This window comes from Pseudorasbora parva, chromosome 1 (assembly GCF_024679245.1).
Source record: "Pseudorasbora parva isolate DD20220531a chromosome 1, ASM2467924v1, whole genome shotgun sequence".
In the NCBI taxonomy this organism is placed as follows: Eukaryota; Metazoa; Chordata; class Actinopteri; order Cypriniformes; family Gobionidae; genus Pseudorasbora; species Pseudorasbora parva.
Genome location: NC_090172.1, coordinates 34,307,819 through 34,332,989, shown reverse-complemented (window position 1 = coordinate 34,332,989; position 25,171 = coordinate 34,307,819). Strand labels below are relative to the sequence as shown.

Here is a 25,171-nt window from a genome sequence, read left to right as displayed (position 1 = left end):
ACATGAGCTGACCACTTGCAGGGAAAATGCTTAATCCTTTAAACCGTTCCACACATTAACTCTGGATAACAGTAAACAACACAAAGATGCTAAGCCTCAGAAGCAAACCGACCTAGTAAACAGAGATATCATCCGGTCAAAGAAACAGAATTTGAAGCTGAATTTAAGCAATGGCAATATTCCTCCAGAGTACAAACAGCTGGCAAAGGTAGTTTATCACCTTTGTATTCACAGCAAAACACTTTTTCACACCTGTTGGGCTAATTGCACTTTAGCAAAATGTCAGATTTTACTACACATTTTTTCAGTGTTTTGTATTTCCTTTGCACTTCTTTTTTTGGTACAAAACATAGGAGAAATCCAGCCTCCAAATCCTGAAAAAGCAGACACTGAGATTCCCCTTGTCATAGATCTTTAAATAGAAGTAACAGTTGTAGAAAATTTATAGAAAAAAGCAGTTTAAAAAAAACTACATCTGACTTGAGATGTGTTATCAGTTGTCCCAGACCGATATTTATAGATTGGATAGAGGTCAATAGATTGGCCCTTTCCTAATCTAGTCAGACGGTCACGTGGAATTGAATTAAGAATATACTGCCTTGGTTTGCCTTATCATATCTTACTAACTAATATTTGTTTCAGTAGGATCTTTTGAAAACTAATCTGAATGATTCGTCATGTGGGTGAGTCAATGATAACAATTCTCATTTTTTGGGTGAACTGTCTCTTTAAGATCCAAGCAAATAAATAAATAAATAAATAAACAAACAAACAAACATGTACAGAAAGGACACAATTCATCAATCATGCCCGTGTCATGCTTGCTAAAGACCACTTTAAAGAAGGTCAATAATCTTTTCACCTACAGCCAACTTTATCAGATCATGTCTGAGAGCTCTTCCCATTACCCAGCATGGATTGGCAGGACATCTACTGAACAAAGACTGTGAAGAGTCTCACACTGAACAAAACCTTAAGGTCTGAGGGTCACAAAGCATGAGTTGTCAGGCTGCAGACATGGAGGAAATGGGGTGGGGGATTATGGAGTGTGTAAGCAATAGAGATAGCAAGAGAAAGCTTTACTAACCTGAAAATCGTCATCCAGAGGCTCGTCGATTTGTAGCTCCAGAACTTCTTGATATTCATCACAATTCTGGTCTCCTGTGTATTCCAGTCCTTCATCCTCACCTTGGTACTCATTTGTCTCATACTCCCCACCCTGAGAGAAACCCACTTGGCAACCCTCTGTCTCTTCATAGGCATTTCCAGTACATCCACCTCCTTCAGGGTCTTCATCTTGAAGGTGACCAGAGGTGCCCAGACCCAGTGTTGCATTTAAACTCACAGCCTCCCCCTGACCACTGAATCACAGACACAAAGACACACATTAACCACTGGACAATAAAGTAATGAACTGGTACATTTTCAATGTGCATTTTTGTTACAAGTGCCCTTGAGTTACCAAAAGAACAATATTAGAGTCTGAATTGAAGTGTGTCAACTAAAATTGTTGCTTATTTTTATTGCAAAAAAGAAAGCCATTTGATTAAAGCAGAAGGTGTCAAAGATAGTTCAATGTCATCTCTAATAATGTTATGGATGAACTGCTCTATTGATTTTAGAGCACTGAAGCTTTGCATAAATTATGGGGTGAAGACAATTTTGAAAAAAACAAAATTGAAATGTGAACAGCGTAGGTAATGGTGCATTCTATACTAATTGTGAGCTGACATTTTTCTATACAACCATAATCTAGAAAAAAGCTATTTTGGGCTATACTGTAGACTATTTACACAATTCATCAAAAAAACCCATCTGATTTAGTAAGTTGTGGCTTTAAAGGGTTACTTCAGCGATTAGCATATGGCTTTGTATCAGTAGAAACCCTGGAGTATATTCAAATGATTGTGCTTTCCCCCTCATATCCCCCTGAGACAAGAGATTTATGCATTTTTTTTCTGGAAAATTCCTCCTATGATGCAAACTGATGATTTTTGCACTAGGGCTGGGCGATATGACGAAATATATCGTCTGGACGATAGAAAATGTCTATCATTTTATATAAGGCTCTATCGCTTACGCCACGATAAGGCGTTTACGGCAGAACTTTACGTCAAGATGCACCTCACGCCACGGCATGCCCATGCACGCTGCAATACATAAACAAACATGGAGAAAGACGGTAGTAGACGCGGTTCAGACCAGGGTAATTCTCAGAGTAATTATGCCAGAGTGGTGGCATAGCGCTCAAAACAAACTTCAGACACAGACGCTGCAGCGGGCTTTTACGCGTGGCACACCATATAGCCATATATTGAAATATTTTAATGGCAGGTGTAGGGATGGCGAATTTGAAATAACAGCCGCGAGCCGCGCTCTAGCTCTCTCTATCTCTCTCACACACACACACACACACACACACACGCACTGTCCTCCTAGCGCTCCCGTCCACTCACGTCACTTTTTTAAAATCCCCCACAGCGCGAAACACGAGTCCCGCAAACGCGCCGCCGAGGAGCTTGTTTGTAATCTGAGGACAATGGCTCCTTAGTTTCGAAATGGTTTGGTCAAGGTGATGGCGTTAGAAAATAAAGGCGTTTGTCTAGCGTAAGAAGCTCATTTGAAACATCGCCGCGGCTCATTTAAGAAAATGACAGCTCCGAAGAGACGTCGCGGCTTTAGTTCGAGGTAGTGCTAACAATAATAAAAAAAAGACGATCAACACCTTATGTGTTACCACTGAAATGTAGATATTTCCAAATGTAAGCCCATCTTAAGCGAAATGCACGCTTCATACTGTCGTCTGCTCTGGCTCTAACCTCGAGTGTTTAGCCTGTTTACTTTTTGCAAACCTTGTGAGCGCACAAACCCAAACGCTGTGACCTCGCGTCAAATGTTTTTATTGGTTTATTAAAGGGGGGGTGAAATGCTGTTTCATGCATACTGAGCTTTTTACACTGTTAAAGACTTGGATTCCCATCCTAAACATAGACAAAGTTTCAAAAACTAATGTTGGACGTTTGATGGAGTATTTCTGTGTTAAAAATACTCCTTCCGGTTTCTCACAAGTTTCGGCGAGTTTTTTTCGAGTATGGGTCTATTTGACGTTAAATAGAGCGGAAGGTCCTTGTATGGGCCATACGGGCTCTTCTCCCGGAAGGGTGCGCGCGCGCGTGACTAGAGGGAGAGAGAAGAAATGCACGCCTGTAAACAGTCTCTCAGGTGCAGATCCAGTCGTCCGTGAACACTTATGTGGCGCGCCGTGCTACACTTTATTCCTATGGGTGACGTCGAGCGACTTCAGCGCTTCAGCACAGCATTCCGGGAAGGCAGCGCTGCATTTGAACCGATTTGAACGCAGAAATGACGGGAAGCTTCAAGGCATCGCTTCAGTCGCGTCGCAAAGTGGATTTCCACGGTCACTGCTGTCACAGGACTTCACCAAATCATACCAAAGAAGTGTGTTTTTGACAGAGCGGTCCTGCTTTGGAAGATGCCGGTGAGTAAATCAACTTCAAATGTCTCTGCTATTGGCTACGGACGCATGAGTAAACATCAGTAAACGATACGATCGCGTGCTTCGTCATTCAAATGCGCTAACGGTTACTCCATTGTTGTTCTGTATAACGTTACACTAGTCTGACTCTGACGTGCAAAACCGTTTTGCTTGCTACCTCTAAGGTCTAGTCACATACAATAGTCCATAAACCGAATCATGTCCTCATAAACTGCACACAAAGGCCCCTAAATACAGTACATACCACAGAGATGGACATCCTGATGTTGCCGTTTCTCCTGTTCAATTTATTTCAGCCTCAGATTTGATTGTGGATCATTATCTGTATTAGCTGAGATAGATGGGTTTCTCCACGCTTGAGGACGTCACCGCTTTGCGCGCTCATCATTCTTTAGCTCCGCCCACACGATACGCCTCCAGGCGCTCGGTTTTTTCCGGAAAGACTCGGTACAGCCCATATTTCTTTTATAAATATGATAAAACTAAAGACTTTTCGGAGATATGAAGGATGCAATACTACTCTATAGGTACTCAAGATTGACATGAGATTGACTGAAACTGAGTGTTTCACCCCCCCTTTAAGTACAAACAGGCGAGTTATGGAAAATTGAGTGTGAGGAATATGCTCACTTCACACAAAAAGATTTTGGAATGAGATGGCTAACTGTAGTAGCGTTTAGTCCACTGTATAATAGCCTAATTTAGAGATCACTTTTCTTTTTTTTTTAACCGACAACTTTGATCGATTAACGTTGATACGTTCAACCATCGGTCAAACGGTCATCGGTTAACATCCCTAGGCAGGTGTTAACTTTACCAACTGTCTTGCTTGAAAAAAGGGATCTAAATAAAATAAAAATGTAGTCCATACTACCTTTATTTGTTTTGTATATCATTTCAAACTGCATTTCCACATTGCAATTTTGTACTATTTTTGACTATTCATAAACTGAATTAACAGAAAAATTGCTATATCGTTATGTATATCGTTATCGGGATATCAAATGAGCTATATCGGGATATTAATTTTTGGCCATATCGCCCAGCCCTAATTTGCACCATAGGAGGAATGTTTGGCCAAAGGCTAAAGACTACAGACAGCAGAGGGAGCAATTTCCGCATGTTTTGAACCCGCGCATGGGGGATGGAGATCACACTCAGAGCTCAGCTCACAGCTACAGGCACTCATTTAAACGGAGCTATGGTGAGCAATGTAAGTCTTTTAACTTCTCAAATTAATTTCTATGAAAGTTAAGCTTGCAAAGGCATGAACTGAAACGCGACAGACTGAACTCATGTTGTGAATGTATGCCGCGAGTGTTGTCGCGATTACCTCAGCTCTCATCACGAGAGCTCATTCAGCTCATTTATCTCACTCACAGTAAGTGCTCAGTGCTGTGATACTCGCGCGGTTACTCACTCATCATATTGAACAGACACATTCAGTTTTTAATTGTAGTGTCTTCTTGAACTCAGGGTGCTTTCACAGTTCTGTTCATTTGGTCCGAACCAAGGGCCAAAACAATTATACATTGTTGCATTTTTCAGCTTTTTTGGTTCCTTTTTACACCACACTGATTGCTTTGGTCCGAACCAGTTGAAACGAACCAAAACGCAGGCACGTGACAACATCCACATCACTCATTGGCCATGGCGTATTTCCTAAACTGCTTTTCGATTGGTCAGAATTTACGTGTGGGAAAATTCCAACAGAAGAGGCAAAGCCAGCAAACTATAATAACACTATGGAGAGACGACTGCACGGGCCAGTTTTGTCCCTGGCCATAATCTACTACACTGTGTGTATTTACCACAGTATGCAAACAATACATTTCTATAATGAAGCGCAGATGCGACATGAAAACAACGTTCTAATGCAGTGCAGCCGGCGAGCGCGCATCGCTCGTCACTTCAAGAGGAGGCGTGCATTAATTATTAACTCTTGACATGCTCATCTTCCGAAAATATTGCCAACGATCTATCAGGTAACAATATCATGCACACAATGTCAGCGCAGCTAACTACGGCAGCTGGTTCAGTCCAAAAAGGATCAGTACTTTTGCAGTTGGTTCTGTTCGAGGTCGGATCACGTTCTCACCACAAACGAACCGCTCCAGAGTTCGTTTGAAATCGTACCGAGACCAGGTGGTCTTCAAGGAGGTCTGGTCCGCTTGTTTGGTCCGCTTTTGGTACGCACCCGAGTGCGATTGCTGCTTTCAGACCTGACCGAACGAACCGCACCAAAGAGGGAAACGAACTCTAGTACGATTCAACCGAACTAAATGAGGCAGGTGTGAAAGCACCCTCAGTCACAGTAATCCACTAGTGGTGGCTTTAGGAATGGCCACACAGGGCAGCGAAGCATTCTGGGAATTTTAGTCTTTCATCCCCATGAGACAAAAATACATTTTCTGTCTTTTCTCAGTCTAGAAGGCAGCAAATTAAAAAATAAGTTCACATTTCTACTACATTGATGACCCACTTTAAATACAGATTCATCTTCCTAGCACTGAAGTATCCCTTTAACTGTCATGACTTAAAATAAACTTCAAAAAATCAGCTTAACATATACTGGCGAAATCATAGATATATTTACGTAAATGTCTCATTGGACCGATCCGTGCAGGCACTAATGAGAAATCTACATATATCTATGATCTATACAATGTGTTTTGACCTTCTTTGACAGAAGTAATGGCGATGGTGAATACTAGATGAGATTCGTCTGATATGAGGTAAAAAAATAGCTGAATTTAAAAATAGCTTTGTCTTAAGACATCTTTATGTCGCCATAAGCCACAGGGTTTAATATGGGTTTGCATGTCTGTGTTTTTTTACTTTCATAGAACAGGGCTCTACGCTAATTTTTTTCTTGAGGAGCACTTGTGTCAAAAAAGTAAAAAATTTAGGAGCACTTTATAAACCAACAAAAAAAACTTTAATTATAACTTTCCCATTACAGGATAATATTTGTCCCTTTAAAATAATGTCCAGGAGCATTTTTACCATTATAAGAGCAATGTTTTCTAATCTTATTAAATGTATGCCTCATCTGTCAATTTCTTAAATTAAAATAGAAAAGTTGTTTTTAAAATGTAATTTAAACAATACATTCAGTTAGAACAATTAGACACAATCAGATGTGATTAGTTTCCTATAAAATGAGATAAGCATCAAAAGATCCACCTTTGCACTGCAGAAGTGGCACAGAAGCTCTATCTGAAGTGGGATTTAGACACATTTACATAGTGTTTAATGCAGCTGGGTAAATAATATTGTGTGAATGTTTTACATGCAAGTTGAGTTTAAAAATATGTACAAATTAAACTTTAAAAGTTTAATATTTTAAATAAGTCAATGCAAAGTATAAATATGAGAATAAAACCGCCAGTAAGTGGTGGGAAGTCATTCAGTCAATAGTTCAAAACACAGATTCATTTGAATCGAATGGCTTGGAGATGCGAATCAGTTCTGGTGTGGCTTTGATTTTCATGAAGTAGACAGTGTTGTGGCTAAAACGTTGTTACTTAATATCAGATTGTCTATTGGACTTTTGTTCAAGATCAGCATCACATATAGCCTAGAAATCTAGAAGCACCTTAGCGGCAGCAAATTTAATCTGCCCGCAAGTGTCGTCTAGGAACTCTCAATACACTTCTGAGCTGTATTCCCCTAACTCTGGACAGGCCAATCACATCGTGTATAGAGTCGGCAGGCGGGGCCATAATGACGACAGCCGAGTTGCGTTTGCGTGCTTCTAGTAAACACAGAAACTGGCGAACGGCGGCTGTCTTTCGAATCAGCTTTGACTGCGATTCTGGAAGACTTGGAGTTAAGCTTTTCTCTGAGAAAAGAACAAAGAACGGCACTGAAGTCATTCTTAAAAAGGGAAGATGTGTTCAGAGTTTAGCCGACCGGATACGGTGAATGTTTAATCTATCAACAAGCTCTGTCTCACCTTCGTTGCTCTGGTAGCGCCATCCTATCGCGTGCAGAGGGAGTTTGAAAGACAACCGTTTATCCCGCCCCTCGGACTGAGCCCTGTCTATGGTGAGTTTCCAGACCAAACATCTTGATGCGAGTCTGGCTTGTCAGGCTACATCACATATGCAATCATCCCAATACTCGGAGCAATAGCAAGTCGTAACTTTTTGCCACTAAAACCACTAGGCCGGTGTTATATATTTTGTTCAGTTGAGTACTTACAATATCCCAAATGTTTCCAACTATTTGTAAATTGTGAGAAAATTGCTATTTTAACTAAGGACCGGGACGATTCAGCATAGCGTTTGAGGAAGTTGCCTGTCAATTGCATCATATCTGCGCTACTCTCGGTTTCGGGTTTTATTTGGCAGGAGCGCTTTACTCTTAGCAGTGTGAACAAGTGAACGCATGGAGTAAAGTCAAAACATCATTTTCAACACACTTAAATGTATCTAATATGATAAACAGAGCTGCATTACCTCATAATCATAACTGGAAGAGCGGATCAGTGCAGGCGCCCGGCGAATGTGTTAATTCCCGTCATAATAAAAGTCCCGGTATTCACGAGGCGGGTATTTGTATAACAATCGCTCCAGCGGCGGTGCTCAGCTCCACAACACTCGGTCCTGCTCTGCTTTACACTACAGTAACGTTAATAACCGCATCCATGAACATGATTTCTGCCCAAGTCCTATTTTCCACCGGCTGTGAGGTGAAGACCACATGTCCCAAGATGCTGCGCTCAAACTTTGCATCATCAAACTACGCATTTGTTTTGAATAGCCGCCCTCCATTGGACGGAAAGTTGCATAGTGCAACTTTAAATGTATTATTAATAAATAATTTTTTGATGGCATATTTCCCCTAAGCATCCGTTAATTTCTGAGCTTTTTTATGATAAACTAAATGTTCCAGTTCATTTTGATTTGGCTGTAAATCATCAGCGTGAGGCGTCTGATTAGTGCGCATGGCTGCGTTGTCACACCCGTTTCACCTTGTAAACAATCGTTGTTTGAAGTGTAGTCTGTCGCACAGGCTTTTGCACTTATTCTGCTGACTGAAGGCATGAAAAGCAGTTGATTGCAGTAGGAAACTGTTTCTCAGTGTTGATGCACTTTGAGAGTTGTAGTTATTCATTCCGATTGTATTACACATATATTCATTAGAATCGTTCGGGTCAATCGCACCAGTGCGGCTAAAAAAAAATTCACAGTCGCACGCAGTAATTTTCAGGTGTAAATGCGCCCAAAATGGGCGCTATGTAGAGCCCTATAGAAATACACCCCATTGACATGCATTATACAAGCAACGGTTGGAGTTTAAAATCTTCATTTACACACACCTATATCTTGGATGCCTTGGGGGGTAAGCAAATAAACATCCCATTTTCATTTTTGGGTGAACTATCCCTTTAAAAATGTATGGATTTTGCAGTGCCTTTATTTGAGAGTATTGGAGTACCTCGCATTTTGGTCCTCTTCATCACTTTGCAAGAGATCATCGTTTAGCTCCTCATCTGACAGCTCTGAGGGGTTCTGAGGGCAGACAAAAACACAATTAAAAATCCTTTGCTTAATCTACTTGATTTTTTTGTTGTTGGTGAGATTGTTACATATACTGCCTTTTAAATCTTTGATAAGAATACAGAAATCATTTCAGCAGTACTTTATGTCCGTTATGCTTAGTTCACTTTAAATGTAAATTAACTCCCAAAATTTACTCATCCTCAAGCTATCCTATGTGTATATGACTTTCTTCTTTCTGATTAACTTAATCAGGGTTATATTAATAAATATCCTGACGCTTCTAAGCTTTATAATGACAGTGAACAGGGCCCATGAGATTGAAGCTCAAAAATGTGCATCCATCCATCATAAACATACTCCACATCGACCCAGGGGGTTAATAAAGGGCTTCTAAAGCAAATTGATGGGTTTATGTAAGAAAAATATCCATATTTAGCACATTATAAAGTCAAATATCTAGCTTCCACCAAACCACCTTCCGTATTCAACTTACAAAAAAAGCGTAACTGCCGCGACGTATGGCTTCAGATGTAGTGTAAGCATTTTGAACTGCGAGAGGCTTTACACTTTCTTCGTAAGTTGAATACAGAAGGCAGACTGGCAGTAAATTTTCAGAAGGCCTTCATTAACCCCCAGGAGCTGTGTGTAGTACTTTTATGATGAATGGATGCATCCATCCATTACGTTTATGATTGGTTCATTGCCCTTATAAAGCTTGGAAGAGCCTTGATATTTATTAATATAACTCAAGATTGGGTTCATCAGAAAGAAGAATGTCATATGGCTTGAGGGCAAGTAAATCATGGTATAATTTTCATTTTAAAAGTTAACTAATCCTTTAAGTCAGCAACTAACAAACAAACTATGCTTTCTGCCATAACAACAAGGTAAGAACAGATGTATGATATAGTGTAGAGGGGAGAGAAACTGGCAATGATGAAAACCACTTTACCTTTTTTGATGACAGCCAATCTTCTTCAAGTAAGTCTCCCTCCTCCAAATCACTGTGAATTAATAAAAATATACTCTTGAAGCATCTGATTTCAACTGAGCAATGCAAGATATTAAAAGCAACAGCTTAATTTTCTTTGCAATGCAACCGATGATGTCTATATATACAGAGGTTGGACAATGAAACAGGTTTTAGGGCACAACAATCTATCAGCATGGTGTAGTAGGGCCTCCTTTTGCGGTCAATACAGCATCAACCCATCCTGGGAATGCCAGATACAAGTCCTTCACTGTGGGCAAAGTGATTTTGAGTCATTCTTTATCCTGAACTACTATGTGATGCTGGTGGAGGAAAGCAGTTTCTGACTTGCTCCTCCTAAACACCCCAAAGCAGATCAACGATTGCAGCAAGGTTGACGAACGAGATACGTGGGAGGAGTGTGCGAGACTGGTGCGTGTTTCGCAGGTGACACTCATTATCAATCACGCAAAGGTCTCGCCCCTCCGACGTCTCTCGCTCGTCAACCTCGCCAGAACGACATTTAGATCTGGTGACTGTGCAGGCTGTGGGAGATGCTCAGAACATTCACTTTCATGTTCATCACACCATTCTGTCACAAGTCCTTGCTGTGTGTATTGAACAATTACCATGCTGATACACAGCACCCCATTCAGGGTACAATGTTAGAACCATTAGGTGCACATGGTCCTCCAGAAGGTTCGGAAGTCATTGGTACATCAAGCACATTAGGGAATGCTATGATATTGCAGCCCAAACCATCACTGATCCACCCCCATGCTCCATACTCCAAGCATGTAAAGTTAAGCCTCTCAAGAGTTTCTCCACACCATAACTAGAACAATACATGTTTAACAATGTCCACAGCCCAAGATTTGCAATGCTGGCACTAATGAAACCGACACTTGCCATCGGCATGAACGACCAAAGGTCTGGTTATAGCAGCCTAGATATGGTTTGTAAACATTACCCGTGATACCATAGCTCTCGATACACCACAAAGCATTGCTGTCCTGGTCACAGATGCACCAGTGAGATGCGAACCAACAACCTCTGATATGATGTTTGTAATATTTGCAATATTTTATATACAGCTGTGCTATTGCTCTGCTAATTCAACCTTTACACTCAGCTCTTACTTATGTAATGTAAATTCAGTGAAAATTGGCCACCAGGCAATATAGAAACTCAAGGAAACTGATTCTCTTTTTATCTATGCCTAATATAGAAATGAAACGTGCAGAGCAAAACTGAGCCAGCAATGGGACAGAGATTAAGACTTACCTTTCCAAGTCATCATCATCTTCTCCTCTCCGTCTTCTTGACCTTTCCGCACCAGGTTTATCGTATTCATCGAAGTCATCATCTACATAAAGACAAAAGCACAAAACACATTCATCTTTTATTATAATACATATAAAGATTTATTTGATTTGTATAATAATAATAGTACATGCTCAGATCTTGCAAATAACAACTCATAGTTTGGTGCATGAGATGTTAGGTTTCAAGACAATTGTTAGTTGAAAGAACTATACTATTTTTTGAAGAATGATTCTAATCTTAGACGGAGAGTTCATTGAAAATTAAAATAATTACAATTTAATTTACTCGCCTTCCAAACCACTTACTTCTGCACAGACACAATATATAATATATATATATATATATATATATATATATATATATATATAATGTTTTGGAAGACCTTTGACTAACATAATATGGTTTAACAAAGACATTTCTTAAAATATCTTATTTTATGTTACACGGAAAAAAGTGAGTCATACTAGTTTGAAACTAGTGCATGAGCAAAGGACATCATTTTCATTTTGGGTGACGTTTCACTTTAATATAGTAGTAGTAACAATCATTGATCCGATAATCAGCTCAATGTTTCAGAAAGAAAAATGTATTTTTAACCGTAACCAGTACAGATGTTATTTGGAAGGTTCTTTGGATATTTACGTTCTAATTTACAGCATATTTAACTGCTTTAAAGCCAGCATGAAACAGAAGCTGCAATAGGAATGGTGTTCTCTTCCCCATTTTGACATATGTCAGGGCATCTCAAACAAGAAAAAAATGTACAGCGGGACTTGATTTTGTCAATCAGGAATTGATTAGATGTAACCATGTGAGTGACAGTTTTTCCAGCCCTCACGACAGTCTACATCAACAGATCAACAGAGTTATTTTGATTAAAGAGTACAAGGGAACATACATTTGAAAAACTAAAATGTGCACAGATAAAAACCAATATAATAAATACTATATTATAAATAATAAATAGTACATTTTGATTTCATGGTGACTGAAAGCAACACATTTTCCTCTGCTTATAACCCCAGTAAATGTCTAAACAAGAAAATAGCATCATTCGTGTCTGCAGTGATGGCAGCGATTGACAAGTTACGAGGATCAATACTAACTGACAGAAAAACAACATCAATCTTGAAACACATCCACACCTACATTTAGAATAGAAACAAATACGAGCAAACAGTGCAGTTGTTATTAAATACTAGATTTTCTCAAAACATCTAATTTGTATCTCTGGCACGGTTAAAATAACAGTCCCGCTGTCTGTCGAGACACCGTTTGAGATGCTTACGTAACTAATTCAGACCCAAACTGTACTATACAGGAACAATTCTTCATTCGCCCTATAAACATCAAAATGACTGTCAACGCATTAGTTATATGTTGCATTTTTGCATCAAAAAACACTGGAAACGCATTCGCATTCAACCCTTCAGCTAGCTAGTTAGCAACCGCAAATGAATAGAGATGTAAATATACGTGTGCTCATGAATCACGACCATCAACATGACAAGCCATAGCAATAAATACAGCCTAAAAGGCTGTCGTTGCATAGAATTAAACTGCACAATATGTAAACCGAAAGAAGATCTTAGAAGCGCCGCAAATTATGGAACAATAGCAGCTAACTCGTTACCGCTAGCTGGGAGCTAAACTAAGTGTAAATTTCATATTACATATATATATCATACCCCCAGCATTGGTCGCCATAACCCAAGACTGTATGTTATCTTGGAGACTCTGGTATCCCTATGACGTCGATGAGTGCATTGAAACTGATTTAAGTGCAGCGATTCAGGCCCTTAGCTTAGCGTGAAATCTTCTCAGTCTGAGCTCTGAAAACATCTGCATAAGAATCATGGCGACCGAACGGAGCCGCGCTGCATCATGGGTATCAAACTGCAACGAGGGAAGTGCCAAAAGGTAGGCTACAAGACTAGCCTGGCGTATTTCGTTTTAAAGTAAATTCCAACAAAAGTGAAGGTTAAACATACTTTAATTTGGCGTGACATAAACCAATTAAATTGTATCTGTAAAAGGCTATTTATATTAACTGCTTTATTAAAAAATGCATCCCTTAACATTAGCTATGCCTCAAAGCTTGACTTCATGCTGAAAAAAAACAAACAAACAATAGAAACCACCACATAAGTTATAATGGTTACCACAAAACAACAACAACAACAAAAACATTACAAACAAACCATCAAATGTTAACCATTAAAAAACATGACGTCCAGTTACCAAGTTTGCAGCTTTCCCACAGAATTTGGCTTCATAAACTGCTGTGTGCAGATTTTAATTGTAATTCACTGATATGCATTAAAATATTATACATAAATTACCAGATTTTGTGATAAAGGTGCCTTTGAGTTCAGACTGTTTATGTAGGAGTAGTAGGAGTTTATGTAGAAGTAGGGCTTCTAGGCCCTACTAGTGATTTTCAAGATTGTTTATAGCCTAAAACATAACAATAACTGCAAAATATGTATTTTAGGTATGGGACTGGCACATATTGAATTTTGATATTATAGAGTCACTGCTGTTATTTTAGATGTATGGGCTGGTTTTGCACATACCTGGCAACCATTGTCCTGTGGTGTTTTGGGCAATATTCCATTGAATGGTTTTAATGGCACTATGCATAGCCACCAATAGAAGAAGAAAAAAATACCCATGAAATTCACATGGACCCTTACAGTTTCCATTAAAACCAATGCAAATTCCATAGGGGTTTCTATTTTAGGAGAGTTAGAGTGAAGAGTTTAGTCTCATAGACACAGTAAACCTTGAGGTGACAGATGATCATGTCAAGTCAAATCTTAGTAGCAGATATAAGGCTATGACAAACGCAGATATCCGCTTTTTCTTGCTTTTACTGGATAGTGGTTATTGCAGGTGGAGGTTGTAAAATAGGGTGAATGCAGGTGAAGTCACTTTTTTTTTTTTTTTTTTTTTTACATGTATAGCCTAAAGATACATAGATGTGTTTTTTTTTCTTTATAACTTTTGTTAACTTTAAGGTCCAGCTATTTCAATTTAATAATATGTTATAGCTATCAATAAACAGCTATCAATAAAGTGGGCCATCCTTGATTTATCAAAGTGATCCTGTATCTTAAGTAAAAACAAAAGATTTTTTGACACATATTAGCATACAAACAACAACATATTTAAAAAATCCAGAAACGTACAGCCTATAGGCTGAGTGAAATGTATCAGTTCACTCATATCATGTAAAATTCAAAACAAATGATGTTGTGCATTACATTTTATTAAATCTGAATATCAAAATATTAATGAAAATGAACAACATATTACAAATCTCACTATAAAATGCAACAATAAAAATGCTAACAATTAAGAGGAACATAAAATTGTATTGTAAAATATTGTAAAAAAAAATTCTGTCTGTTTTCTCTGAACACTTTAAATGAACTTTATGTCTATCTTAAAGCATTATATTCTGCATGTATTCTGTTCTTTCTTTCCTTTCTTCCATCACTAACTTGAATTTCCTGACTGCACACTCATTTCTGTTTTCTAAAAAGGTTGACATGTCAACTATTAATAATCAGTAAAAAAGTTGCTGCATTTATTTAATGATTTTTATTATACTGAAGGTTAAAGATCGCACATGCTGAATACATGGCACACTTTGTTTAACAAATGTGGCCAAAGTGGGCTGGCACCTTACAAGAAAACTATTCTTTGCATTTTGTTAACTGTATAACAGACAAAAGAGATTGTCACAACTCCCATTATATATTTGGTTACATTTAGCGAGAAACCTTATGAGTAAGAAATTAAAAATGTCTACATTTTACCATGTGTAGCCACACCTACCAGTGTCATATCGCATCAACCAAAACTAGAGAAATTATTAGAGAAATTGTGTCCCTTTAATTAAAGACCATTGTTTTACTCTGAAAGTGTCAACCCATTGAGCAGAGTACAATCAAGCTTAAATGACCCACTTAACCTGCATTCATTTTCATAACATTATTTTAACATCGCTACATTTTATTTAACATTTTGAAATTGTATAGAACACTTCAGAAAGGATCGCTGCGATTTATATGTGAAAATATATTGGGCAAGTATATGCTATTTCATAGCTGATATTTAATGAACAATTAATGGAATACATTTTTCATAATGATTTTATTTTTTCCTAAAGAACAGCAATCATATTTTTGATAACAGCAGTCCAAATTACTCTGATAAACGTACTTTCTGACATATGTACAAATCATCTGTGTACATGTTTACAAAGGCAGGCTATTTATGTCAAACAAATTATTCAAATGTAGCCTATAGTTGGAGGTTGGGAAGAATGAACATAGAAATGATACAGTATATTCTAACAAATTTGTGAGTGATGAGTCTCTCTAAGTGTATTAAAGGCATTAAATATCCCTATCTTTCATAGCAAAAAAAATAAAAAAATAAAAAATACATTTTTTGGAACAAGCTATAGGCCTACAACTATATTAGTGTTTCAATGGTTTTAAGCAGTTGTTTCATCAGTCATTAAAATAATGTTGAATAAACACAATAATAGCCTATTTGTATCAATTTATTTGTTTGTATTTGTGCTGCTTCATGTTATAGTTAGCCTAAAAATGGCTGTGAATTGGCTTAAGAACCAAAACATATTTTGTATTATTATGAAATGAAGCTTTCCTGTTTATATAGGCAGTTTATATTTTTCTTGTATGGTTTTCATTTCTCTTAAAACAGGCTAGAATTCACCTTTCCAAACAAGAACACGTACACTATTTTATTAAAAAAGTTTTTCTTTGGTGGTGTAATGCAGGACATTATTAAAGCTATAGTGCAGAGTAACAAATTATTATGCCGTTTTCTTTTCACATATGACTCAAGAGTTTACATCCATAAGAGCAATCTGCACGATAAACCTGATTCATCCCCACCTCCAATCATATTTCTGCGACTGCGTTTCCTAAAGATAATTTTTTTTCCTGCATCCATCCGGGGAGTCATTCAGAGGTTATCATTTTTTGGGCTGCTGTTATTGGATATCATGCTGAAATTCGGAACGCCATTGGTCTGGTGCTTGTCAGTCTGTGGCGCGCCGACGCTCGTGAACGCGCTGCGCAGACAGTGCACGACACGTAAGTGGCCAGAGAGTGTCTGGAGTCTGTCTGAAACTGATAAAAATGGTGATGGAGTTTATCCAGAGTCTCGCTCATAGTCATTAGAAAAACAAAGGGAGACAGAGCGGAAATTTTCAATCATCCAACACTGTAGTCATTTCGTAGCTTGAAAACTAGATTCTATTGTAGCGCATTTCAAAGTTTTATTCCATGTTTTTCACCAGACAGACAGTTCGTTAATTCACAGGTAAGATGACCGTGGCGGGGCGCAAATCTTTTTGTCTAATACAGTCTGCCGTTGTTATGGTGATTGTGTTGTTCATGAATATATTAGTACTTAACTGTGTGCGATGTTGCTTAATCATAGCAAACAAGACGACGCATGTAAACCGCCGATCGGATGCAGGGTGGTCATTTTAATGTGATTACATGTTACCGCATGTCGTTCGGCGGGATGAAGAAAGAGTTTATCGCGATCATCTCTTCAGACAGATGACGCACCTGTGCTCACGTGAGCACGGTTTCTCATTAACCCCATGAACTCGTGGTGCCAAAAACAGTGAGCTGTAGTGTGAATATCAACGTGTCAGGAGTGTATACAGATCATGCCGTTATGCGCCAAGTCGTCTGCTGTTTATCCGCAATTTAAGGCCCGTCTTTGTGCGTGAAGTTTCCGCCTGCGGTGGATGACGCGTTGTAATTTATCAGGGTTTAGCGTTTAGACTGTTTTCCTGGTGCTAAAAATGTATTTTAAGGTAAACACCTGGTTAGTCTAACGACAGTACTTAGACTTCCAAATAATTTTGGTAAAACTGCTACCATTAATAAATAAATATACGCAAAAACCTCCTCACGCGTTTTGAGTGTCTGTAATAATACGATGACGCGAACTTGTTTTCAGTCATGCTATCTATGGTCACAGCTCGCAACTGGTGTCAGTTCAGTTTTGTTGTGCCTGGATGGTATCGTCCATACATGGTTCGTTCCAAAATAGCTAATATATTAACAAATTAAGTTAACTAATGGTAATTTAGTATATTTAAAATGTATCATAAGTCCCTAAATAAGTTATAAGATACAACTCGTTGACTTTATCCACATTTCAAAAATACAGGCAAGACGGAAGCTATATTACAAATGCTTTTTTTTGTTTTGTTTTTTGCGTTTATTTCACACACAGTTCATTGCTATCTTAATTTTAGTGAACTTTGAATTCGCAGTAACATATTTTTGATCTGTTAGGTGAAGTGAACAGAATACTGGCATAAATTCAGACACAATTATTAACAAAAAGGTAGATATTATTGACTGAAAGGTTGACCCTTTTACTCAGGAAAAACATGCTTTAATTGTTTTTTTTTATCCTGCATAAATATAACTGGGCAAGTTGGCCCATTTATATTGGTTCATGTTACATTTTTTAAAATGTTACGAATGATAGGCTATGATTTATAAATTGCCATATTTATTGATCAGAACAATGGTTTGAGATTTTAATGTTAACATGTACGTGTTTGCTGTTAAATACTTATGTTTCATAATTGTTTCTTTGTTTTAATTTTGTTGAAAAGTCAGTAGGCTGTTTAATGGTCATTGTACCCCATATACTGTAATGTGCCAACGTGCCCTGCCGCAGAAGTTCAACTCGTGTTTAACAAACTGCTTTTTTTCATCTGCAAATAGTAAAAAATATTATACCGGTATATCTTTTTGCATTGGCAAGACCCAAAATACTGGGAAATATTCACTGGAGTAAAAAGGTTCCCCTTTATTTATAATTTAATGAGGACATTTATAATAAGGCATTTTCTTAGGCTATTTATTAATCCCATTTCTATCATATTTTTTGTAATACCGTATTTCCGTGCTGTATTTAAAAGGTATCATTTGATTCTGCTATTATATTGTCATTATGATCCGAATCATGAATGTAAATCAAAATGCAGGATTCATCTGTGGTGTGCAGACCAAAACATTTCTTTTTCGGTAACGGGCTTAATGCTTGTCTTGCAGACAGTCATTTCTTAACTTTACATTTATCCGTCTGAAGTTAGAATTGAAGGTTTAGTTTTAGAGTAGGTCTGCTTTCTTCCTCTGTAATTGTTCTAAATCGTCCTTTTTTGACCAAATGCATGTTTGTGTTGGTCCAGATTTGAAAAAGCACCATGAATCTGTTGCCCATGTTGCTTGGCTTTGCATGCTTATACATTCACAGTTTTAAAGCAGACAGAGACATCTCTCTTTGATATTGTTATAAAATAAGCAGACATACGACTCAGCTTCTCAGTCATATGCAAAACAAGATGGCTGCTTCACAGGAGGCACAAGGATATACATTGGTAGACATGGTCCCTCTATATTATGTTTTGAGAGTGTCTCAGAGAGAGAAATGGGGACCCTACACTCGCTGGATGTTATCATGCCCAGGCCCAGAAGGGTGTGCAATCAAAAACAACATCTAAGCTAAAATATAATAATGACAAGTAACGATAATTGAAATCCTACTTAAAAAGTCTTTCCTTTACTGGTGCATATATGATATGTAATTATATTATCTAAGCATATATATATATATATATATATATATATATATATATATATATATATATATATATATATATATATAGTAAAAAAAAAATAGGCCTAATCTTTGAAGGTCACACAAGGTTATGGTGAGAAATTTTGTAATTCTTGTTGTAATGGTATCTAGGTTTTATAAGTTCTGTTTGTGCATGACACAATGATTAAAATAATAATGCTTTATATGACGCATGCAAATATATATTAAAAAAATTAAGAATCAAGAGTTTCATCTGTTCAAATTTAGCAACTAATTGCAGAATCATTTTTAGACATGCTGTTGTGTAAGCATCCGTTACATATAATTTGCTAAAATAACACACATACGAGTTTATTTAGATTTTTGCAGTATTTAGGCAAATGACTAATGAAAATAAGCACCGAATTGTTCCTATTTTAATCGTAGTAATTTTACAAATAAGCATTCACGTTTATACTTTTTTTGTTATGGGTATCTGCTAACTATTTAGTATTTTTTAAATGGAGTATATTCAATTTTGAGGCACATGGTCAATTTAGAATAGGTGTGGCTCACTATGAGACGCTTAAAGAAATCTGTTTTCTGTTTGTTAAGTATTTTTGTTGCCTGCAGCACAAACTGATTTACAGATATTTTCTGCCAATTTGAGCAACTCAGCACATACGTGTTCATTTTGAGGTTTTCATTATTGTAATGTGTGATGGTATTATAAATGCGCCGCTGCACACTTCTGAGTATCAGTTCACCTTACAGGCCTATCAGCGTCCAACCTCAGTACGCCATGTCATGTTTCAACTGGTCAAGCTATGTGTGTAAGTGTAAGCATGTTGGTTTAGCTCACAGGACCGTAAAATGTTTGGTTTGAATGTTTTTGAAAAATTGTGCACATCAACAACCTGTTGGTGGAATTATTTTCCTATGCTACTAGTATATATATTTCAAGTATTATCAGATTTTTTATGCATGCACAATGATATAAAATATGCTCCATCTGCTATGATTTCGTGTTTATTGAACATGCTAAAAACGATGACATTTTTTAATTAAATATGAAATAAAATGTGTTATTATTTAATTGTTATAATATGTGTAAAGAAATGTAAAAGTAATTATGACCCTCTCAATTTAAAACATGTATTCGTTTTAATTCTTTGTTTTTGGCCTTTCTTTATAGGCAGGAGGATTCAGCTACCGGTGGTACCGGTGTTCTGGAGTTGTGCTGTCGTGCTGCCGGTAGGTTTAAAAGGGCATTTCCAACCCAGTACACTGTGAAGCACATTTGGGCATGTCATGGAGAGAGAGGTGGAACGGCAGGAATGCAGAGATGTGTGCAAAGGTGCGATTATGAAAGCCTGCAGGCTGATGAGTGTGCATCAGAGAGGCTAATGCTAACCGAAACGAGTCTCTGTTTTCTTTTGTCAGATGTGACGTTTGAAATGTTGCTGAGCAATCGCACTTTCAGTTTGGCACACCAATCATTTTCAGTACTCACTTCTCTCATGAATTTCTAACTGATTTCTTCATTGAACGTAATGATTAGACAAGGTGATTAATGGGCAGGTAAAAAAATACTGTACAGACAGTCTGTCATAAAAAAAAAGCTTAGTTTGATTTGAAGGTTACATGGATACTCGTCACAATAGTCATTTTTGTGACATCAAATGGATGGTTAAAAGCTTCTTTTTTTTGTTAGAAATAATATCTCACAAAATGAAGATGGCAGCCATTTTTATTGCAGTGTCCAACAGCGCCCCCCGGGTCTCTGTAGCTCTTGTGGAGCGAGCTTATGGATTTTGTGTGTGAAAGAACAAGGATCTCACTCTCCTGCATTGCTTGCATATATTCAATATCAAAGCCACAATGGCATTTTAAAGGGATCACTGGCAGGCAGCCAAAGCATAGAGCCTCTCTCTTTTTGGTGACTGTCCTGGCTTACTTGCTTTCTTCCTTTTACTCATGTCCTCGTGCTGATGGCAGTGTAACGTCTGACTCTTCTCAAAGCTTTACCCAAGTGCTGGAGCGAGACATTGGATGTATTAGGACAGCTGCCTCCATTTTAGGGAGGAGTTTTGCAGAGGAAGATGGATACCCTTTCCACAGTACCAGAATTTGCAGCGTGAATCAGTTTAGACTGGAGGCATCGCCCGCAATATTTAGTTTAGCCATTCGACGTTCGTTTGCTAAACGAATGTGATAGATTTGCCCCACATTTGCTTCGATTGCATTTGTTGTATTTGCATGAGGTTATAAATTTGAAGGAACACTATGAATGGTTCTGTGGGTGCAAATTTGACCTGTCTGAAATTAAAGCTCACATCCTTTTTATGGCTCTACTTTTGACCTTCCGCGTAGCTATGATGACATTCAAAGATCTATTTTTTTTTATTTTGCCACTCACACAAATAATTTTTTATCTGCTTTTTAATGCATTTTTGGAAGAGATATTGCTTGTTAGTTAGTTAGTTAGTTAGTTACAAATATCCAAATAAAATTGTGCCTTCAGGCTCTCAGGATTTCACTGGTAAATGATGATGTGCTGTAATCCGCTGTGAAATGTTATTTGTCTTATTTCTTTGTATATTACACAGGCATGTTAAGGTTTTTTTTTCAACCCCTAGGTAGCACATTATACAGATAGTATGACTCTAAAATATATTAAATCACACATTACCTTAGCAGGATTTAATAATATTTTAAATAAAAGTTTAGTCCTTTGACTGTGCCCTTTACGTTGTTTTTATTTCATATTTATATAATATGGTATTCTTTATATATTCTCGTTGAATATTGTGTTTAATGTCCCTATCCATATCTCGACAGTATCTCTAAAGATGATTTTCATTATATATCCGTATTTCTGTTGCACAAATAATAATGTGCATGTTTTGTTGCAAACGTTCATTGAAGTATATATATATAACAAAAAAATAATGCATTTTGAAAAGTGTAGTGTCCTTTAAAAATATAATTTTGAGTAAATACAGTATTATTATTAACGTTAAATAAAAAAAAATATTTTAAATAGCTTTTGCATTAATGAAAATTTCAATTAAGTAGTTTCGTCACTGTAGTTTGAATTATTTGTGTGAGCAGTGTTATTTTTGATGTTATTTCAATAAAATTTTCTTTAAATAAAAATAATAGTCTATTGTGCTTGATAAAAATATTTTATCGACTTGTGAATCAACTATGATATGTGCGAGTCTGGTTTGGAGTGTAGAGTGTGTATAAAGCCACAAAGGTGTGTGAGTGTGTGTGAGTGAGTGTGTTTGGGTGTGAGTGTGTTAGAGGGCGGATTTGTGGCTTAGTGTCTGAGGCCTTGTCCTTCAGTATCTGAGGTACACAATGTTCTGGAAGATTCGGCCCCTTGAGTGACCCATTGGCCCTGAAATCTGGCTCATAACTGGAAAAGCTTTGAAATGTGAGATCTATGAGGGGTCTTTCTGTGATTATTTGTATAGCTAGAAACAGTATTTTTTTTATTTAATTATTAATATGGGAGTATACAACATAATATAAATGCTAATAATACAAATTATAGAACGGGGTGATATACCTTCACATTTGCCATATTTCAATAATACTTGTGTGCTGAATGTATCATGCAAGTTTAACATGTATAAACTTTTGTAAAGTACTGTTGTAAGTACAACTGGCAGTTGTAATGTGCACATTATGTAATAATGTACAGTGATTATATAATACAGTATAGCAATTTGGTACTGTGCGCGAGGACAGGAAATGGTAAGAACAGTGGGAGGAAAAAATAATGACTTGTAGAAGTTCTAAAATGTTGTTTACTAAAGGTTTGAAAATATGCAAGGGATTCCAAACATATCCGCGATGAGGCTAAAATGTAATTTCAGGTTATTTAGTAGTTTTTGTATATGTTCCACATTTCTATATATTGTTTTATCTGCATAATTATCTGCTTATCAATATTATACTGTTATATATTATATTATACTGTTCTTTAATACCATTTTTAGAAAGACATAAATATTTAGGAGTACTTATGGGTTTATATTTTCAGATACTTTTTAATAATATTATGCCTAAAATCTACTAAATGACATTTTGCGCATGCTAAGACGAAGCTGTTCAAATGTAGTGTCTGTCACTTATTCTATGTCAGTTTGTTTGCAGATAACTTCATGCCATCATGCTAGTCCTTTCATAGCGCATTCATAATTATTTGAGCCGGTAGTAAACATCGATTTATTAATGGCTGGCCAGCGCAAGAATAACTGTTTCAAAGCTATGGTCGATGAAATTCCAATCTTCGCTAAGGTAGTTAATTTTGTTTACTTCATAAACGCCTGCACAAATGATTGGTGAGTCCTTGTATTTTACTGCCTCAGCTAGCTTTCTTTTAACTGCATGTAAGGCCAAACACACAGCTCAGTGTTAGTTGTGAACATTGACTTGTGCTGTGCTTAAAGTGCTGAGTCCTTTTATGCTTTTCTTTCTATTTAACGCCTTTTCAAAGTTGCTGGTGCTATTTTCTAGAGCATTATATTACACATTGTTCAAAATCTTTGCTATTTTGTTTGGATCAGCCTATGAGTCAAAAGCTTAACATTAAATAACATTGTTCAGGCTTTTGTGGAACTCAAGAACAATCATTTTCAGATTTGCCTCGTTTCTCATTGAATGATGTTATTTATGTTTCACTTTTTATTTTACTTTTATTTTTTATTGTTGTTTTGCATGTTTTCTAAGGTGTCTGAATTATTTATTTAGTTTTAAATGAGCGGTAGAAAGTGGTTGTTCATCACATCATAAAGGAATAGTGTTTTAATGAAATATTCTCTCTCTCTCTCTCTCTCTCTCTCTCTCTCTCTCTCTCTCTCTCTCTCTCTCTCTCTCTCTCTCTCTCTCTCTCACACTTTTCCCTTTTCACAGCTGCTGATCACTTAATTGCCTTTTAATTATTTGGAATGATGCGATGTGTCCCTGTATGCCACTTTTCAACATAAAAACCACTGACAAATACAAACCCTGCTCCCCCTGTGACGGTAGATTATGTCAAATATTGCTTCATATGCAAACAGTATACTGTTAAAGAGCGCCATGTTCATTCTGTCTTTTGATATTTCCGCTCTGTTTTATTCTTTCTCTGTCTTCAGCTGTGGTTGTATATTTTGATTGAACTCAAGAGGTGATACTCCGATTTAACCTTGACCCAGCCCTTTTTATTCTGTCAGGTGCTGAGTCTCGCCAAACATTCAAAGCGTTCAGACTCATTAACGGGTACAGGGGTATATTTCGTTTTGATGCCGGTCTGCTAAAGCATGTGTTGATGGGTTGAAAACCAAATGAACCGGTCACAGTGATTTAAAGGCCAAGTGGTTAATCCTCGCAAAGAGTCTGTGACGTAAACACCAAATGAACACTGCAACTCTTCGATAAGAAAGAGCTGCGCTTAAGCACGCAAACATCCCAAATATCAATTTCACGTCTGGTCTCCCACTAACACTCAATGTGTGAGAGTGCAGGGGTTACACCAAATAGGGCCTTGGCAATAGTATCATGTTATCTCCTATCAATTAGTGCCTAAAGGGGATTAACCCCTGCAACACAAAGGAAGCTGATAGGATCTCTGTTGAATTGCAGGGGTCACCTGCTTCCCTCATTAGTGATGACCTCTCCCTCTTACTATCTCTCTCTCTTTCTGTCTGCCTCCCTCTGTCATTTTTATATATTTACTAGTTTAATGGGGGAAGTACACTGATATGTTTTTGTGGACATGTTATCATGGATGTCTTTTGGAAGGAGGGTTAGATATTCAGTGATTAGTCACGCTGTGTTGTGTTTTGCTGGTGTTGTTCAGGTGAGAGTGAATCAGCAATGTATTCAGAGTTGACAGCATTTCTCTTATAACAAGGCCAGCAGAATGAAACTCAACAGTTTGAGTCTGGCTAATGTTAGTGCATCATGGCACACAGGGAATAAACTGCTGCTGACCTTACTCTGTATTCATGAAACTGTGCTTGTGTTAGTATCTCCTCAGGAGAAATGCAATTTTATAACAATACCTTAAAGAAGGCCAAGTAATATTTAAAATAAAAAAAAGTTGGCAGTCATGTTCATTTAAATATAACAATCGTCAAAAGTGCAAAGAAAGACTTATCAACTGTCATATATTTTAGATGCCGCTTGGTAGTTACC

General features: G+C 37.3%; 1 protein-coding gene and 1 long non-coding RNA gene across 5 annotated transcripts in view; one reads left to right on the top strand and one right to left on the bottom strand.

Moving 5' to 3' along the window:
* rbm33a (RNA binding motif protein 33a) overlaps positions 1 to 13,196 on the bottom strand; it is a 66,137-nt gene extending 52,941 nt beyond the window's left edge. For all 3 annotated transcript variants that reach the window (XM_067438469.1, XM_067438485.1, XM_067438477.1), the window contains exons 1-5: positions 13,012 to 13,196; positions 11,282 to 11,363; positions 9,980 to 10,031; positions 8,963 to 9,036; positions 1,088 to 1,361 (exon numbers count right to left, since the gene is read on the bottom strand). In XM_067438469.1, coding sequence (XP_067294570.1) covers positions 1,088 to 1,361; positions 8,963 to 9,036; positions 9,980 to 10,031; positions 11,282 to 11,363; positions 13,012 to 13,030 — 501 coding nt within the window. In that variant the 5' untranslated portion in view covers positions 13,031 to 13,196. The remainder of the gene's footprint in view (positions 1 to 1,087; positions 1,362 to 8,962; positions 9,037 to 9,979; positions 10,032 to 11,281; positions 11,364 to 13,011) is intronic.
* Positions 13,197 to 16,464: 3,268 nt separating this feature from the next.
* The window catches only part of LOC137070910 (uncharacterized), a 38,555-nt gene continuing 29,848 nt past the window's right edge, over positions 16,465 to 25,171 (top strand). For both annotated transcript variants that reach the window (XR_010904359.1, XR_010904360.1), the window contains exons 1-2: positions 16,465 to 16,687; positions 20,175 to 20,233. This is a non-coding gene — a long non-coding RNA (uncharacterized lncRNA). The remainder of the gene's footprint in view (positions 16,688 to 20,174; positions 20,234 to 25,171) is intronic.